Source organism: Sceloporus occidentalis, unplaced genomic scaffold (genome assembly GCF_023333645.1).
Source record: "Sceloporus occidentalis isolate IW3139 unplaced genomic scaffold, rSceOcc1.0.p SCAF_3, whole genome shotgun sequence".
NCBI lineage: Eukaryota > Metazoa > Chordata > Lepidosauria > Squamata > Phrynosomatidae > Sceloporus > Sceloporus occidentalis.
Window position 1 is genome coordinate 134,254,601 of NW_028316983.1, and position 19,979 is coordinate 134,274,579.

The following is a 19,979-nucleotide window of genomic DNA, read 5'->3' on the forward strand; positions in this document are numbered from 1 at the left end:
CAGCACTAAAAGGAGCGTAATTTTGCTGTTCCTTTTAGCACCAGCAAAGCGTCAGATCGGGACCTTGGTGTGCTGTTGCCCCAATCCGGAGCTGAAAGGGCATCAGGATGCCACTCCAAAGGGTTGGTCTGTCGAGCCCCTAACTTTCCAGCTCTCCTCTCAAGCAATGGAACCAAATCAGCCCATTGGTTTTTCAAGGAGATGATGGTTACGAAGCAAATGGAATAAAGATTAGAGCAATGGTGGTGGAAGGTCAGAGAAAGTCTGACTGAACATCACCTAGAACCTACTTGAAGGCACACTCCATGGGAGTGTATGCAACAAAACAATTATTCTTTTCTGCTATCACTGCATATGCAAGAGTTGTCCAGCAGAGTTGTTTTGAGTAGTATAAGTTGATTATAACCTGGACACTCAGCAGCCTAATATAAAGAAGCTGCAAGGCATTTTGCAGATAAAAATAACCCAGAACCATTGCAGCCTCGGTACCATAGTTCATACAGTTCCAGTGAATGTAACTCTGGCCCCTAATTGTCCAATAACAGTGGGTTGTCTTTTTGGGTTGTACAGGACCCTTGCAAACTGAGAGCTACCCTATATGTATTAGATTCTTGCCTGTCTTAGTAGTGCTGGGGGGAGAACTAGCTGAATGAGTGAAATAATCTGTCAGTACCTCACCCCACAAGACATGATTCCAACATGGTGAAGGAAGACAGCCGTAAGGCCTCCATGAATCTCCCTATACTAAATAATTATTTTCAGGCAAAGTACTAGAATGGGTGGTGGCCTCCCAGCACCAGGGATTCCTAGATGAAACAGTTTTTGAAGAGCTAGTTGTGTTATTCTCTTTCAGAATAAAAGGGAAAAGAGAAGGAATCTAGAAGGGCCTTTAATAGTAATGGGTTGATCTTAGCTTTTGTGGATTTCAAGCCACTTCTGAGACCCACTGATAGAATATAATATTGAAGCCACAGCTACTTCAGCAATTACACAGTGTAGAATCAGAAGGTAATGAGATAAATGATGCAACCTGTAATACTGGACATAAACCTTCAAAGAGTTGTGCAAGATGATACATGTCTGTCAAGCACATAGCCTGTTAATCTCGGGGTGTCAAAGCAACACATTCTGCCCACCCAAAAGTCCTACCTTTAAAGTAGGAAAAGTTTCTGAGGAAAATAGTTACACACGCTTGTGATAAGAACCTGTATGTAGTGTGCAAGAAACCACTGTCTCTGTTCATATGTCTCCTGGTGGACTGGAATTTGTTAATATATCCCATTTTAGCTGTTTCTGTTTCCAATTTCCCATGGGATTTTGTGGTTGTTTTTGTTGTTCTAGAGCAATTATTTGAAGGATGGTGCTTGAGCACTGGGTTTGGGGGGAAGGACATTGGTATTGTCATTTCTAATGGCAGATTTGTGCCCATTTATCTTCTTGGGTAGAAACAGTGCTGTTTCTCCAGTTTGTCTATGCAAAGAAGCACTACTGACAGAAGATGACATATGTCACATTGATGGATGTGCAAGTAAATGCATTTCTGATATTGTGGTTGACATTACTAGGACCTGTAATGTTGCTGCCAGAGTAGATGAGATGAAAGAGCTGCCATCTGGATTTCTTTTGATCCATTTCAATTTGGTTTCAGGTCTGGTTATGGAACAGAGATACCTTGATGGATGGTCTTTGCCAGGAACTGGATAGGGTCCTGGCTGGTTCTGCTGGACTTGCAGCTTTCAGTACTACTACTACTACTACTACTTATTATTATTATTATTATTATTATTATTATTATTATTATTTGAGGCTGCCTTACTGAGAGGCTGCCTCACTGGGATGGATCTTGGTGATGCTGTCTGTCTTGCCCCCTCATGCTGTTTAACATACACATAAAACTGATGGGAAAGGTTGCCCAGAGGTTTGAGCTTCAGTGCTACCAAAATACATATGACAAATAACTCTATTTCTCTTTTCCACTGAACTCCAAAGAAGCTATTTTGGTTCTATACCACTGCCTGCATTAATCGTGGATTGGATGAGGGAAAATAAGCTGAAGCTTGATCCTGACAGAGAAGCTCTTTGTCAGTTGAAAGGAAGACAAAGGTTTGTAGCTTGGATGTACTGATGAATTCAATCTTAAGCAGGGAGGCCCAGGTTTCTGTGATGGTCACTCATTATTAGCAATAGCAATAACATTTCTATACCACTTATCACCCCCTAAGCAATTTACAATGTGTAAGCTAACTGCCCCCAACAAGCTGGATTCTCATTTTAGCAACCTATGGAAGGATGCAAGGCTGGGTTGACCCTGGAGCCCTGCCTGAGGTCGAACTCACAACCTTGTTGCTGTGAATGGCTGCAGTACTGGCATTTAACCACTGTGCCACTGGGGCTCCTGTTACAATACTTTCATCTTTGGGTGTCTTCCTGGTTTCTTTCTGCAGCTCAACAACACCTTGAGCATTTTGGTCAGGCTTCTATTAGTATGATACTAAGCAGTAAATAACATTTTGGTCCTAGTATTAACACTCAGATTGAGTCTGTGGAAGAACTTGTTCTTCTTCAGCATTCAGGTTTATTGGACTCTGGATCCTCTTTGTGAGTCACTATCCACCAAACATCCTTTGTTATTCCTTCAATACAGTTTGTATCCATCTGTGTCCCATTATTTCTAGCCCACTAGGCTTCTGGTATGCCCACTGTATCTTTGTGTTGTGTTCTTGCTTGGCACCAAGAGCTCCATCTTGACTCAGAAGCTTATACACAATTTATTTGCCACCAGAGGGAAAAATATTGGCAGCAGGATGTTCTGTTTGCACTGCAGGTACCTAATTTTCTTTTTACTTGCTCTCTGGGCACGCATGCACAACAAACATCTTTCATTCTTACTCTAATGGAAGTTTGGTTAGAGCTGTGCCTTCTGATAGAGTTCCCCTTCTGCTCTACACAGAGTTGTTTTTCTCCAATGATACTTCAAAGAAGGAAGAAGCTGTTAAACCAGTTTTAAGTACAGTCAAGCTATCTGCAAATGGAACAGGATCTGCAATGTTCTGCCTGTCAATGGCCAGAAAGGATGTAAGTGGCCCTTCCTTTCTGCAAGTCTTCCACGAAATGACTGTCAATGCCTCCCAATTTTCAAATTCTGTCACATGATTCTCCTGGGATTGCTGAAGAGCAGCAGAACATAACTTTCTATGTAGATTTATTTCAAAATTGGACCCTGCCTTGTACAGGTGCAAGTCAAGCAATGTTAGATTTCTAATATTTAAATAGATTCAACATGTGTACACTCCAGCATTTATATGTCTCTATCCAGAACAATGTACAAGCAAACACTACACTGGACCATGGAACTCAAACTAGGTGAGAAAGATGAGCATGCATGTGCAGACAATGTAAATTAAAGAATATGAACAGAACCTTTACAAGACATGGAGACACCTGTTCCTTTTCAATTCTACTTATATCCTGTATCACATCCTGAGAGCAACTCATATGCTCCTTGATACTTTATCAGTCTTGAGGTATGAATAATTTATAATGCCAAACCTTATTTTTCCTTTTTACAAATAAAGCAAAATAAGGTGTATTTGGTTTTAAAAACGTAAGGAAAATTATCATACACATCAATAATAAAAATTATTATTATTATTATTATTATTATTATTATTATTAAACAGCACATTTTTAATTAACTATTATTAGCTAATGGAATCATGCCATTGATTTTGTTTCTTGAATAGTAAATTTTTTTTTAAAAAAAGAGAAGTTATTTAGGTGCTTCCAGATTAGAATATTACATTTACATTTGGCTATTTTAAACTAAATATTTCTTATTTAGAGAACAAGAAAGAGGGAGAGATTACTAGAGTCTTACAATAACAAAATAGTCAGTTTAAATCTACCAGATCTTCGCTGAGTCTGTTTTCCCTTCTGTACTGTAATTGTTCTTCTTCATGACCCTTTCTGGTTTCCTTGACCTGTCAAAGCACAAAGCTGCAGTGGCATCTTTGCCATTCTTAAAGGTATAGCAGCCCTCTCAGAGGCATAATAGTGTTGGAATATGGACAAGATTTAGAACTTTGGTCATTAGAGGATTAATGGTGAGCTTCTGTGATGGAAGTGGCCTGCAGCCGTGTGTATTATCTTATTCAGCTGCTTTGTATCTTTTGTTTGCATTTGTTATTAATGCATTGTTGTCTGTACACATTGTTTGTTGCCTTTTAAAGGAAATAGATAAAGATTATTTGTATTACTTCTGGTTTTTTGTCATTTCAATCTTGTTTTAACAAATACTGCACCAGATGCCCTGTTCTCCTTAATGGTTCCTCTCTTTGACCCCATTATTTCCTGAAAGCCTTGTTTATAACTTTACTGTCTTCTTTGTCCCATTTCCTTACTCTCATTTCTCTCTCAACATGTCCCATTAATACCCTAGTTTCCCTTCCCACCATTATATATGGGATATCCTGACAAAGTTCTGGGAGATTTCTTCGTATGCTAAACCCACCCATCCATTGTAGCTTGCATGTGTTTCTTTTCCTTCTGCCTACTACCCTTTGTATTTTGCCTCCCTGATCCTTATCTTCCCTCCCTTCTAGGACATCTTCACAGCCCACATCAGCAAACTCCACAGAGCTATTTCTGTCCCTAGAGTCTATGTGAGATTATTATTATTATTATTATTATTATTATTATTTGGTAGGGCCTCTGTTAGGAACGTTACTTTGCAAAAATGATGTTTTAAAAATATTTTCTTATGAGTTAAATGAGAGATATGTTTGATTACAGCTGTTACTACAAAAGTTAATGAAAGTTTAAAACCACAGTTTTAAATCCAGACCTTATCATTTTTTACATCACTCTTATATTTATTTTGCCGTCATGCATATTCATCTAACTTCTCAAACCACTGTTAGCTGAGGATCTTCTTTACCCCCCATTTAGGCTACAATCCTGTTAAATCCTGGGCTAAAATACAATAAAACTCAGAAATATTTCCATATAGATCAACGTTAATTCTAGTAGCTGTTGCAATACAGGCAAGTAATTTGCTTGTTTTAGTTTATCCCACATTTCCTCCAGTGAGATCAAGGCAGCACACACCCTCCCTTCCCATCAGCATTATCCTCACAACAACTCTGTAAGGTAGGACAGGCTGGTAGAGAATAACTGGCCCATGGTCAACCAATGAATTTTTATGTAGGGTTGTCAGCTTTTCCAAAGAGCAATCCAGGACAGTCCTGTCTGTTGCCAAGTCAGCTCAAGACTGGTACACATGAAGCAAGAACTATATAAAGTCCACCTCATATCTTGCGTGAGAAGTGCCTCTTGCAAGAGTTCCAGACTCCTGCATGATCAGAGATCTTATGTCACATGCCACTTGCTTCAGTTACCTAGCCCAGAGACCTGAGTAGGAGATGTAGCTGCCAGACATACTTGCAACAGGTGGCCTCCCTGCAACATTTGATGTGTAATTTGAGACCATTTTAGTTGCATAATAAATGCTCCAGGGTGGTCTGTTGTGAGCAGGGGTGGTGGTCACTCTTTCCACTCACACAAGATGGAAAGATATGGAATTTGGAGATGCTTTGCCTGGCCAAACATAAAGGATGAGCAAAAGTGACACTGCACCAGCTGTGATCCCAGTAGGTAGACTCATGGCATTTGAATCGGGTGGCAGCCTGACTGCTGCAAATAAAATGCTTAGGGATTGGTCTATTAGGAGCATCACTGGCAACCGTTCGCAACCCATCAAAGGCTAGTGGAATTGGGGTGTTCTGCATGGTCCTGCTATGAGACTGGACTTCAAGCCCAACTATAGGATGTTCTATATAAAACAGGACAACTGGAAACCCTAGTTTTATGGCTTAGGGGGACCTGAACCTGGATTTCCAAAATCCTCATTCATCACTTTAACCATTGTACTGTCCTGGCTTTATCTGTAGCATGAAATTTATCTTTGAACACTCTGTATGTTCTAAAGTTTGATTCACTACTTCTACTTTATTTCAAGGTTACTTTGCCTGTTGAGCCTATCCAGCAAAGAGAGATGTAGCCATTATTTCTGACAACATGGTGACTGTAATTCTTATTTATTTTTATTCCGAGCATACCATGCAAATAACATTTATGTGCAAATGACAACCATAAATAGATAGATGAATAATAATTTCTTTAAACTCTCAACTGACTTCTAAAATGAGTGTGCATTTTTAACACACTATTTCTTTATCTAATCGGTCAGTGTTAACACAGAATAATCTTTTTCCTGTCAAAAAAGAACATAAATATAAACTAATTTCAAGAAAAAAAGTAAACCAAGGTTCCATTCAATACAGTCTAATCTTAATCGTACTGTAAACTAAGAGGCTGGTTTCTGAAAATTGATATTTTATATTGTAATTCTCTGTTATTTTCCAAATATTAAAAAGTCCCCTGTGTCTTCTATCAGTCTTTGTGATTGTTAAGAACCCAAACATACTTTACATGTATTTCATATGCTTAACAAGTTCAAAGGTAAGGCTAAATCTGATATCATGTTGGCACTTAAGTGGCAAAGTGATGAAACCTCCCCTGTTCTCCGTCCCTCCTTGAGCTCCTGAAAGTGTTTAAAAGCTGGATCCAGAGGAATTCACAGCCCTCTAGAAGTTTCTGGGTCACATTCTTGGTTGCATCCTGGATTGCATGGAGGGATGTATACCACTACAAATGCATTCTGCTGTTTTCTCAGTAGATGTCCAGCATTGGTTCCTTCCATAAAATGTTACACCAATGACATTGCCACAGGGATAACACTAGCCCTTTCTTCTTCTGTTGCATACAATAATTTTAAATTCTTAAACTAAAATAGTTTCAAAATGATACAGGGAGGATGATAACGTATTTTGACTGGTGTGAGATTAAACTCCATGAAACTAACAACTTTTCCTTCAGTCACAGAAACCATACTGCAACTTCATTCCCTGAGTAGTTTGAATGCTTGTAAACTTTCTGTGCCAACCCAAAACTGACCTGAAGCTTCACTTTTAGTAGAACAATATAACATTCCTCATAGGAAGGATACATTTTAATTCTATCATTAGACTGCTTCTTCAAGTTTCTGTATTGAGATTCCTTTGAATTACTCTGCCACCAAAGTCTTCCCATCACTGAACTTGTTACATAAAGTGTAACATAAGGACACTGCAAGAGGAGGAAAAAAATACTAATAGGAAGAACAACATTGTATTAAACTTACCATATTGAACACAGCCATTGTTAATATTATAGCTGTTGTTATCAAAGTCAGCATGATCCGTGGCCATGGGCGGTTTGCAATCACTCCAGATGACTTCAAAATCCACATTAATGATGCTGAGACTTTCTTGTTGCACTGCTATAAACAGAATATATGAAAATGCATCTTTATGAATGTTTCTGCCTCTTCTGACTTAGCTCCAAAATAAGAAAGCTCACAGTTTTACAATGCAGGGACATGCAGAGAATGCCAAAAAAACAAAAGCAGCCGAGCAGGGTGTATTAAGCATTACCATATCAGAGTGATGAATTGCTGTTCATCTGAGTGGAATGAAAATGTGTGCTGACTTACAACAAACGCCACATTTGAGCTCCAAGATAGGAATTTATTAACTGCTCATACGAAACACATTCACTGATTAAAAAAAAATTAACTATGGCCCTGATGTAATCTCTTCTGTCCTAAGTTAAAGCGACCACCCAAACTTTTGTTTCATTTTGCTACCATAGCTTGACAGCACAAACTAAAAAAATAAATTAATTAAAAATCCACATGGACAACAACTAAATATTAATAGTATTATGGTAGGAACAGTATTAAAAAGGCATTCAGGACTCAGAGACCAAAAGCCAGCAGCATGTATTTCATTTTGAAAATGAAATTCTAGTATTCCATTTTCATCTACTTTCTAAAAGCAAGAAGATAATCTAACAAGCAAGCCTGGCGTGAGTGTGTTGCCATCAGGAATCTACTATCTATATCTGAAATATAATAGTTTAACCTAGATAAGTCTGAGATACTGATGCGTATATTTTTCAGTGGCATCAGACATACACCATACCCAGCTTCTACCTTCATGGAACTAAAATCAGGCCCATAGCCATGGGGTGGAGTCATTGGGGATCGGGGACAAGAAGTATAAATGCACTTGCAGAAGGGACGTAACCCTTAGTTAATGTCGGCCTCATACAAACAGACCAAAATAAAGCTACTTTGGGTCACTTTGGAGGTATGCTGTTTAAATGATGTCTGTATGGAAGCTATGAGTAATTTTAGTAATTTTCCTCCTCCTGCAAGGAATTTGGAAACTGTAGTTTTCAAAGATTATTCGCAATTCAGAAATTGCACTGCACAAAGTTCCCATGTGCTATTTTTGTGAAGGAAACAGCAATTCTGCAATTGCAAAAAGGTTTGCAATTGCTCCAACAGGAAAATGGGATGAGAAGCAGTGAAAGCAGGCTCCCGCTGCCTGACAGCCTAGAACAGTGGCCTGTCTAATGGCAGCCTTCTCAGTGGACTGGAGTAGGAAGGCCTGGTCACTTCAAATGACCTTGTTTTACCCTCCCAGAACAGGGCTAGACTGGCCATAGTCTGACTGGGCTATTTTTACCTTCCTGATGTACATATTTAATTTCAAGCAACGATTGTGCAGTTTATTTAATAATGGCCTGTTACTGACTGCCAAAATAAAGCTGCTTCGGGTCTCTTTGGAGGTATGCTATTTAAATGATGCATGGGTCCTAAGAGTCCGGAGGTCGCGCCAAAGCCACACTCCATTCCTAAGCACTGGAGTGCAGCTTTGGTGCAGCTTCCGGATTCTTAGGGTGCATGCATATTTAAACAGCATACCTCCAAAGAGACCCGAAGCAGCTTTATTTTGGCAGTCTGTAACAGGCCAATGTACCCATAAGGATTGTGCCTCATACGTTTCTCATTTTATTTAAGTGGAGGGGTATAGCTTAGTGATAGAGATCATGTATTGCATCCATTGTGCAAAAAATTGATAGGACGTGAGCTTTGTTTCCAGAAGGTTCCAGAAAACATATTAAATCTCCATATAAAGATTTCATGTGCTAGAGCTGAGAAAGACCCTGAGAGTTTCTGCCTCTCTGACCAGACAGTATTGTGCTAGATGACTCAATATAAGGCAGCAGTAGTCGGCCCTTCTTATACATGGATTTTTTTATACAAGGATTCAAGCATCCACAGTTTGAAAATGTTCAAAAAAAGTATAAATTTCAAATATTGTAAGCCGCCCTGAGAGCCATTAGGGCTGAAGGGCGGGATATAAATACCTAAATAAAAAAAAATCAAACCATGATTTTCCATTTTTTATAAGGGACACCATTTTGCTATGTCATTATATTTAATGGGACTTGAGCATCCACAGATTTTGTTATTTATGGAGGATCTTGGAACCAAACACCAGCGTATAACAAGGGTCCACTGTATGTATCATAAGAGAGTTTAGCATGTGTTTAAAACATGCCCCCCCCTTTAAATCAATGGGATTTTTTTTTTTTAAAAAAAAACCCTATTATCTGGGTCATGGCATGTTTTAACAATGATTTTAAAAATACAAATAATTGGGCCCAGCTTCCTAAAGGACCAGTTCTCTTTTATACATTCACCTATTCCCCCACAAAGTTCCCTTCCTGAATGTGGTGAGATTGGAAATCTCAAGGGGAATGGGAATGGCTTTTTTGTTTGTGGTTCCCCAGTTAGGAAACCCTTTCCAGAGAGATTTACCTGGTGCCTGCACTCAGATACAAGGTGATAAGGCTTGTTATGGTACAATCCTGAGTACCAGGGCCCAGAGGGAATAACAGTAATCCTCCTTCAAGTTAGATCAACAGCTCTGATTGGATTTTCTCTCCTTATCCACATGGAAAAATCCACACCTCTGAGAGCTCTAAAATCACAGAGTGGAAAGAGGTAGGATGGGAAGAATGTACTGGGAAGAGCAGGAGAGGCTTTGGGCCCCGAAACCTGCCTGGTGTCAACCTGTGGAAAAATTGACACCAGTTCTGGGTGTAGTACAAAGTAACTGGTGAGAAATAGTTAATATTTAAATCAAAATGAGAACAAAAACAAAAAAGAGGAGCAGTGACTGTCATTACATCTGCCTCACCAGCAGGAGCTGAACTGGGCTTTGAGTATTTCAGACGTTCCATCTGTACAATCAAAACTACTTTCCCTATGAGTTTTTAATGCTAGTTTTTAATTCTTTGATTTTATACTGGGTTTTGTACAGTTTATGCTGTATGTATTGATATTGGCCTGTTACAGACTGCCAAAATAAAGCTGCTTTGGATCTCTTTGGAGGTATGCGGTTTAAATGATGCATGCATCCTAAGAATCCGGAAGCTGCACCAAAGCTGCACTCCGGTGCTTAGGAATGGAGTGTGGCTTTGGCGTGACCTCCGGACTCTTAGGACCCATGCATCATTTAAATAGCATACCTCCAAAGAGACTCGAAGCAGCTTTATTTTGGCAGTCTGTAACAGGCCAATGTTTTAAATCTATTTTCATGCTATTTGATTCTGGTATGTATATTATTAGTTATCAGGTTTTTAAAAAATGTTTGGAGTTGGGGATATATAAAAATTATACAAGCAGACAAGGTACGCCAGCTTTGGAATACACAAAACTATGAATAATGTTTTGAAAAAATGAGTAAGTTCTGACCCAGCAAAAATTGGCTGTGGTTAAATCTTATCGAAACCCTTAAGACTCAAGTTAATTTTATGTTAAGTAAATCATGCATTCGATGGGATTCAGAATGCATCTACACTGTAGAAATAATGCCACTTGACACCACTTTAAGTGCTGTAGTTCCATCTACAGCATTATGGGATTTGTAGTTTTACTACAACCATTGTAGTCTTTAGCTTTTCTTCCAGAGTGTTGGTGCCTAACAAAACTACAAATCCCAAGATTCTGTAGGCTGGAGCCATGACAGTTAAATTGGGTAAAACCACAACATTTTTACAGGGTAGATGCACACTTACTTGGACACAATGTTTTTGTTTTGTTCTGTTTCTTAAATCCCACTTTCTCTGGAGTTTGGACATATATGTTGGCTGTAGTTTCAAACATATCATTAAACAGTATTACAAGCAATACATTTGAGATGTGTTTCTAACAACAGTAAGAAACTACAGATTTCATCAAAATGTATGCATGCCTAAACGGAAACTGAATTTTTTCTGGATTATATTTTGATTTTATAGGAAACCTCAAAGAAGGAAAAGCTTGCACTATACAGTGGTACCCCGGGATACGAATTCACCGCGTTACGAAATTTCCGGGGTACGAAAAAGTTACATTGGAAAAAACTGTTCCGGGTTACGAAAGATTTTTCGGGTTACGAAATTAATTTCGGCGCGAAATTCAAATCGGAAGCCGCGGCTAGCGGCTTTCCAGCGCCTTTTCGGGTTGCGAAATGTATCGGGTTACGAACGGCGCCGCGGAACGAATTAAATTCGTAACCCGAGGTAGCACTGTATACCTAATTTAGAACACCCTCCTTAAAATAAACAAAAAAGCATAGTCCTGCCACCTCTTTCACAAGTCATTCTGCAATAATTGAAGATAATATTTTGCATATTTTGTTAACTATTTAATGGCAAATGGATCAAATATGTCTTCAGAAATATGTTCACTAACACCTTTTATCTAACCAGTAACAAGGAAATGTTTATGGACATCTGTGAAAGTCCCTTTAACTAAAAATCTCTATATCTAAAGAATCTCCATGGTATCACTACTTTGCTTTTCCATTTGCACAAGGAAGTCTTAGGCCTGTTACAGACTGCCAAAATAAAGCTGCTTCGGGTCTCTTTGGAGATATGCTATTTAAATGATGCATGGGTCCTAAGAGTCCGGAGGTCGCGCCAAAGCCACACTCCATTCCTAAGCACTGGAGTGCAGCTTTGGTGCAGCTTCTGGATTCTTAGGGTGCATGCATCATTTAAATAGCATACCTCCAAAGAGACCCGAAGCAGCTTTATTTTGGCAGTCTGTGGCCTGTTACAGACGGGCTAAAAAGTACGCGCGGAGCATGTACTAGGGTTAAGACGGGGCGGTGCTTCTGCACTGCCCTAAGTCTAGTGCGCGCTCTGCGCGCACAAAATGGTGGCAGCTGTTCCACACGGCTGCCGCCATCGATACGTGACGACCGCGCCACCTCCAAACGAGGCGGCGCGGTTGTGACGTATTGGGGTTGGGGCAGGGCGCCTAGGGCGCCCTTTCCGCGACCCTGGAAGGAACTCCGTTTCGGAGCTCCTTCCTGGTTTGGTCCGCTGGGCGCAGCCTTCAGACGGCTGTGCCCAGCGGACCAAAGGAGAAAGGGGCCAAAGGACACCCCTTTCCAGGCTGCGAGGAAGGGGACTTCTGCTGCTTCCCTGCAGCCCAGAAAGCAGCGGATCGGGGCTTCAGCGGCTGCCGCTCTGGCCGCTGAGGCCCCGATCTGGCGGGGAAAGGTGCGCCTACAGGCCGCCCCAAAGGGGCGGTCTGTAACGCGCCTGTAACAGGCCTTAGAGATTCCCCTGCCTGAGATCTATAGTATCAAACTGTTCACTCAACGATCCTTTTGTGGGCAGTTTGATACTATAGGATCCTGGCCTCAGAGATCTGTTGTTTCACCCAGGCAATTACACAGGGATAATACATTAGAGCAAATTTCTCTAATTTGGTGACCTACACTACATTTCAAAATTTCTGACCATGGGGCATTCAGCTAGGGCTGATGGAGGGTGAAGCCCAAAATAACATGAGAGCTGTTTTAGAATAGCTTACTTTTGTAAGAAAGCTGGCCTTCAATATGCAGATTTGCTTCATTATCTACACTGAAGGAATTATACTGCCAGGGAGGCCAATATGATCTTAAGCCACTGCTCAATGATTCAAGGTGATAAAAAGAATGAAAAAGGCACAAGATAACTGGCTCCAAAAGATATTGGAAGAAAAATACCAGGTCTAATTTCTCCCAACGTGTTATCTCTCCCTTCCCTTATTTTATGTGGTCATAGAATAAGACAGTTGTTGTTCTCAGGCAGAAGAACGTAAACGAAAGTGCAGAAATTTTGAAGTAAAATAATGGCTTTAAAAAAAAGATAACAGTGAAATGGTGCACTTTCATTTTGTACACACCTTTCTTTCAGATTTTTTTTTATCTAGCACTCTTTTGAAAAGGTCTTCTCCAAAAGAGTATTTCTATCACAGTTTCATTTTGTTTTGATGTGTCCCTTACTGCCTGCTTTTTCCTCCTCTCATTTGTTTCTGTCTGCTCTGTACCCATAGCTTAAAAAGAAAAGTAAAAGTGCACTCAGAGAAACAAAAGGGGAAAAGAGAGGCCATAAAAGACAAATCCAGACATCGTGCTTGAAAGCAGGTGCACAAGCTTGGCATTTTCAGGCAAGAAATTGATGTATAAATCTGAAAGTAAAGTGCTTTTGAATGCTATAATGCTCTAGAAATGAAAGGCAGGGCAAGACAGCAAATACTTATTTTTCAACAATGACAAACCCCTAATCCCCTTCCTAGGCTCCTAGGATTCCCTTGTGGTTGACTCTCTTTTTTGCTGTGCACCTTCAAGTCATTTTTGAAGGTAACCCTAAAAGGAACGTATCATGTGGTTTTCTTGGGAAGATTTGTTCAGAAGAGGTTTGCAGAAGAGGTTTGTCTTCCTCTGAGGCTGGGAACATGTAACTTACTCAAGGTCACCTAATGAGTTTCATGGCCAAGCACACAAAACCCCAAATACTATGCCTTGCTGCTCCAAATTTGTTCTGGGACATATTAGGGGGAAAACACAGGGTCCAGATCTACCCTTACTGAACTGTAGTTGGCAATTAATGGGACATCCGCTCCATTAACTGGATACAACATTTCATTGAATCTCTCCAACCATTTCCTTCTACAGAGCTTGGAAAGGTTAGGCCCTGGGACTTCAACTCCAGATTTTCCCAGTCAGTAGAGGCGCAAGGGATTTTGGCAGCAGTAATCCAAAAGAACTATTTCAAGCTCTGCTCTTATTTTGATAGTAATTATGGACATCAACCAAAGCCTCAAGCACCGTTAAGCAGCCACTCCAGTTTGCTTCCATGTCACTTGAGCTGTGATTTTATAAAACTGAGTATATATTGGGCGAGGGTTAGACACAGTAAAAAGAATAGTGATATTCTCATGCTGACACGATTTGCTTGGGCCATGATCCAGAAAAACAAGTTCTGTTCACTCAAGGTGGCATAAGACATAGTCCCCCCAGTCCTAAAAACAGCAGATTTTTCACACTGTTTTTGAACAGCAGTGGAATTTGATTTAAATGGCCACCCTCCCCTTACTCTCCATGATGGAGGAGTTGGAGTGGAGCTGCCAGTGCTGTGGCTTTTTGGCACTCCTTTGCCACTGCGTCATCTGGATGCAGTGCCAGAGGAGCGCCATGATGCTGCCCGCCACATAATGGGGGTGCGTGGTGTCATGCTACTGGCTGAGTAAAATCACACTAACAGCCATGTCGTGGTGTGAGGCTCTGGGGATGGAGCCTGAGACAACTTACTGCCTGCGGCCCCCAAGAGCTTAAGTCTGGTCTTCAAATCGACTCGCCCGCCTGCCCGCCGCTGGTATAGTGTGAAGTTTCTTGGCCATTTAGTGATCGGGTAAGAATTTCCCCCCTTTTCCACAGGTTTTTTGCCTACCCCATACTGTGTCCAGTTGGCATACGGGAAATTGGCTTAGGTGGAGTCTAAATAGGGATCAATTTGGCATAACTGATTTAATTTTAATTTGGCATGCATAAATAACTGAATTGGCATAAATAACTGAATTATCTTTCAGCGAGCACCTTGGACACCATTTAGGTGGCAGACATGTTTCTGGAACCACCTCTTTAGGCCTTGTGACCTGAGGGGTGGCAGAAAGAAATTGCTCTTAGTCTAGCTTGAAAGGTAAACCCCCTCTTTAATCTTCACAGATTGGGAGAGGGACTTTCTGATTAGACTTCCTGATGCGGGCTGGCCAACAAGTAACCCAGCTTTTGGGTTATCATTGAGGGCTAAGGTGTTTTCTAAATAAGTTGCAGGGGTGGTCAGGAGAAAGACACTGGCTGCAGCTTCTCCCACACTTGTTTTTTTCCCCTTTGATTTATTTGCAATTCCGTTAAGAAAATAATAAAGAGATCAATTAATAAATGGCTCTGTTTTCTTCCCAATCTTATGTCTTGTCTCATTTCTGGGGTTGACACGACATAAGACATGCAATCACTTTAGATCCTAGACATGGACATTTCAGTTGGATCCTTTTGTCACATTGGTAACTTTACTATTTTTTTATTTAGTTAAATTTATTTAGTTAAATTTACACCCACCCCTAAAATTTAGAGTCCTTCATTGGGATTTATCAGTAAAAGGAAATAATCTTAATATAGTGGGTTCTTGGATACCAAAATTCATGGATGTTCAAGTCCTATTAAATACAATGGATAGTAAAATGGTGTCCCTTATATAAAATGGCAAAAGTAAAGCTTGCTTTTTGGAATTAGTATATTTTTGACTATTTTCAAACTGTGGATCCTTAAATCCATTCATAAAGAATCCATGGATACAGAGGGTTGACTGTACTTGTTAGGGCAGATGCATAATATTGTTAACTGTGACAGGTTAGGAAATTTGTAATGTAAACTACTTATATTTTGTTTCCAGTATGGATTGGTGTAAAACATGCTCCAACAGAACAACAGAACAAAATATAAATAAACTAATTCCAAGAAAGAAAAACATTCCAAGATCAGAACATGAAAAAGTAAAATTTTTGGACAAATGCTCCTAGAAACCCCCAACCAGAATGGATGCTGGGATTTATAGGCCAAAACATAACATTTTCAAACTCTGGCCTGGATTCATTGTTTTAACAAGGTAACTAAAAGGTACATTAACATTTCTGGGGCAACAAGAGTGGACGACCCTAATCCCGAAATGTTATGTACTCATTATTTTTGTAAAAAGAACTGCATTGTTACGGAAAGTGATAATGCTCTCAATACGTACCAAAAGTTGACCAGCAAAGCAGACAAATAGAATGAAGGAAAGCACAAAAAAAGCAGTTCCAAAGGAGATTCCAAGTATAGACTTTCTGAAAGACAAGAAGTAAAAGCCCTGTTAGGAAACTAACCTACAAACAAAGAAGACAAAAGCTATATAACTGAAGAACAAGATGAGTGCATGCCTTCACACAATGAAAACTGAAATAATGTGATAGTGACAGCCATATTTATTCAAAATTGTATCCATCATATCTGCATATAATACATGGGCAAATTTCATTTGAACATAAGAAGGGACATGCTGATGAGACCATGCCACAGTTTCCTTAAGCTTCCCTGACAAGCCTAGTGGCTGAGGTGGACCGGGGGATAAAAGAGTATAGGTGTCTCACTGGAACATCCAATTCCCCTCACATGCACATGCAAATCATTTGGCTGTTTTGAAGCTCAAATTGGCTCCTCTTTCATTCTCCAGTGCCATTTTTCAAATTAAAAGGGCTACATGTCCAAACAAATATGGCAGCTATATACATACTTTATTTGACCCTCAATCAAACCAGGTCTTGAAAGAGGCTGAAAACATATCAATGTTAAGCATATACACTTGTCCCTCCAGATTTGCAGCTTTGACTTTTGTGAATTTGATTATTCACAGATTTTATTAGTATGTTCTCTCTAGGAATATCTAGGTCCTCCAGTGCAACCCTATGGTCAACTTTAACCAAAAGTCGCACCGAAGGACCTAGAGATTCCTAGAGAGAACACTCCACTAAGCATTAGTAGCTCCTCCAGCACAATTCTATAGTCAATGTCTGGCAGATGTTGGCCACAGAGTTGCACTGGAGGACCTAGAGATTCCTAGAGAGGTGGTTTCTCAGGTAAAAACATAGTGTTTTTGTTATTTGCGGTTTTTCCACATTCGTGAGAGGCCTGTGCCCCTAAACCCAATTAATGTGGAGGGATGAGTGAATATAGATTTTTTGTGCAATAGGAAGTAAAGAACCAAATCCTCTCTCATTCTGCACAGGTATGTCAAAATAAAATAAAACAATAAATAATTTTTTATTCTCAAACATAGAATCATTACTCCTTTAACTGTAATATGTAATCCTGTAGTCCTGATTATGAAACTAACAGTGGCTACAGATAAAATCTATCAGTTTAAAAATATTTTAAATGCATTTTTGTTCAATTTCACAAAGATCTGGCCTTTCTGTGGTGCAAAAAGGAGCCACAAAAAGCGGCTCCTTTTTGTGCCACGGAAAAGGCGCCATAGATGCCAGCACTATGGCTTTTCGGCACTCCTTTGGCACTATGTCATCTGGATGCAGTGCTGGAGGAGCACCATGACGCCACCCACCATGTGGTGGGGCGCGTGGTGTCATATCAGCATGGGGGTGGAGTCGGGGCATGCATTGTGAGGACACCACACACACACTCCACCCTGATACCAGCCTTTATCGCTGGTCTGTTAAGGATGTTGGTTGTTTAAAGGAACTATCCAGGGTGCAGAACCCTGATTTCCCCAAATAAGTAGAGCATCTTGGATAGCAAAATTAAAATTCACACTAAAACCCGGAACATTTTAACATACAAATATTCCTGCCACATGCACCGGTGGCTTCTTATTTGATGAATTGACTGACCACAATGAGCTAGGGGAAAAACAAAGCACGAAACAAAACCAGGTTAAAACGTGTCTTCAACTCTCCCATTATGTCCTACAGGTTTGGGACAAAAAATGAACTTTGCAACAATCTGCTTGAAAGTAAATTAACTTTGAAGCTTTCTTTCCCAATTCCAATTTGATCTCATTTTTTTCTAGATCAAAATGAAGGTTTGGCCATGTAAACCCACTGGGTGACCTTGGGAAAGTCACTCTCTCTCAGCCTCAGAGGATGGCAATAGCAAACACCCTCTGAAGGAACTTGCCAAGAAAATCCTATGATGGGTCCACCTTAGGGTTGCCATAAGTCCACTCCAAGCACCAGAAATTCTTCAAACACTCCAGCACAACTCAGTGTTCTTGTAAGGCTGATGGCACACCAAGGGTACTATGTATCCCCAATGTCAACCCTCCTCATTATCTAGAGAGAATCTTGTGGAGACACCAAGTGTCTGAACTGGTAAGACTAATTATGAGCCATATACAGTAAGCACACAAGCCTGTTTCCTATTAGGAATACCATGCTTCACTAATTTCTCTCTCACAGGAACTAATAAATCATTTTAGCAATTTACTTCTTGCAATAAGAAAGCCTTTGAAAACTAAACTAAAGTTTTCAAAACCTATATGCAACTTGGGAGTTCAGTTCAGTTCAGTTCATCTTTATTATGGCCATAGACCAGCACAGGTAAAAAGGGGATACAGAATAAAAGAAGGTAATGGTAAAAGGAAGGTAAAAACCAGGTAAAACAATATTTAAAATATCCTTTTAAAATCCAGTGTGGCAAAGGCAAGATTAATACTAGCCTACTGCAGAGGTCATTGCCTGATGGATTTTAACTGCAGGTGCACAGAATCTGGCAACATTACATGTTATATCAGGATTGGTATCCAAAATCAGCAAAGCAGTGTAAAATTGACTGGTGTGTCCATGGTGTTTATACAACAGAGGTGAGATAAGGCTGAGGTGGATTTCCCTGTAGTATGAGTGCTGGAGTAATGCGTGCTCTGTTGCTTCTATTTGGCCAGAGTCACAGGGACGTAGTCTGTCTGAGGAGGACATCATCTTATATTGGCCTTCAAGAACAGCTGAAGGGAGGGCATGGCATCGTGCCAAAGTAAAGACTCTCTAGTGTTTAGGTACTTCGGGTTTTGCTAAATATGCCATAAGTGATGCCAAATATCTGTTGGAGTCACTAATAATAAAAGTTGGGGCGCTAGCTAGGTCTAGCTGTTGTTTATATCTATCACCCATTGTTTGATGGTGACATTAGCCTTTTCATATCCCATGCTGAGCAAAAGATCTGGAGACAAACCCAGTGAAGCAATTTTAGTCCTCACTGTCTGTTTCTAAGTAGACTGGAATTTATCAGTCATTTTAAAAAGACAGATTGGAATGGGTGGCGATGAAGCATTCCACTCCACTCCTGTAGCAATTGCAAAGCAATAGGTATTCTGTGACCTCAGGAGTCACAAAGGACAATGTAATTGCTGTAGGAATAGAGCTGGATGTTTTGCTGCCACTTCCAACCTCTTTCTTCCCCAGCCAGTAAATAGACACAATGGGGATAAGGAGTTGCATCAGCTAATGTTTTTACCCGATGGACCTTTATGATACATCTCCTTAATCCAGGATCTGTTAAATATTAAAAGTACAAAATTTTGTCCATTATTTAATATGGCAACCCTACTTCCCATGGAGCTGAACAGCAACAATTGTTCATATCGACAAGTATCAATTTCAATGATAAAAATGCTGCCTAGAAGAAAGAGACTATTCCTTATAAGGCTTTGCCTAATCTCTGACGTTAGCTGTGGACATGCAACAGATAAGAGAAAACACTAGGTATATTCTCAAGGATCTTGCTTTCTTTATATACTTAGGAGCTAGATTTTCCAGGATCACTGTCAGGGTGATCCAAGAGCCTCAAGGAGATTGAACCAGCAACCTTTGCAAGAATCCCATTAGCACAAAGGTGCTAGATGGTCAGAGCTTCAAAAATATCTGATCCACTGCAGACTGGCTACCGGCTCACTAGTATCCTGCAGTAAATCTTCTGTCCATCCTGATTTTTCAGGATTCAGGATTCATATGAATATATGAATATATTCATTGATACATTCTTGCAAGAAACTAATTTTCATCTTCAAGTGTTCTGGCTTGAGCCAGATAATTTCAACGTCTGTGCTTTTCCTCTGGTACATTCATGAAGCTTTCAAGAGATTTCAATCACTGTGGAGGTTTGGAG

General features: G+C 40.1%; 1 protein-coding gene across 1 annotated transcript in view; it reads right to left on the reverse strand.

Moving 5' to 3' along the window:
- LOC149316845 (adenylate cyclase type 2-like) overlaps positions 1–19,979 on the reverse strand; it is a 146,733-nt gene that overhangs the window by 28,550 nt on the left and 98,204 nt on the right. Inside the window, exons 15-16 of the mRNA XM_089516382.1 lie at positions 16,069–16,153; positions 7,241–7,378 (exon numbers count right to left, since the gene is read on the reverse strand). Of these exons, the coding sequence (XP_089372508.1) occupies positions 7,241–7,378; positions 16,069–16,153 (223 nt within the window). The remainder of the gene's footprint in view (positions 1–7,240; positions 7,379–16,068; positions 16,154–19,979) is intronic.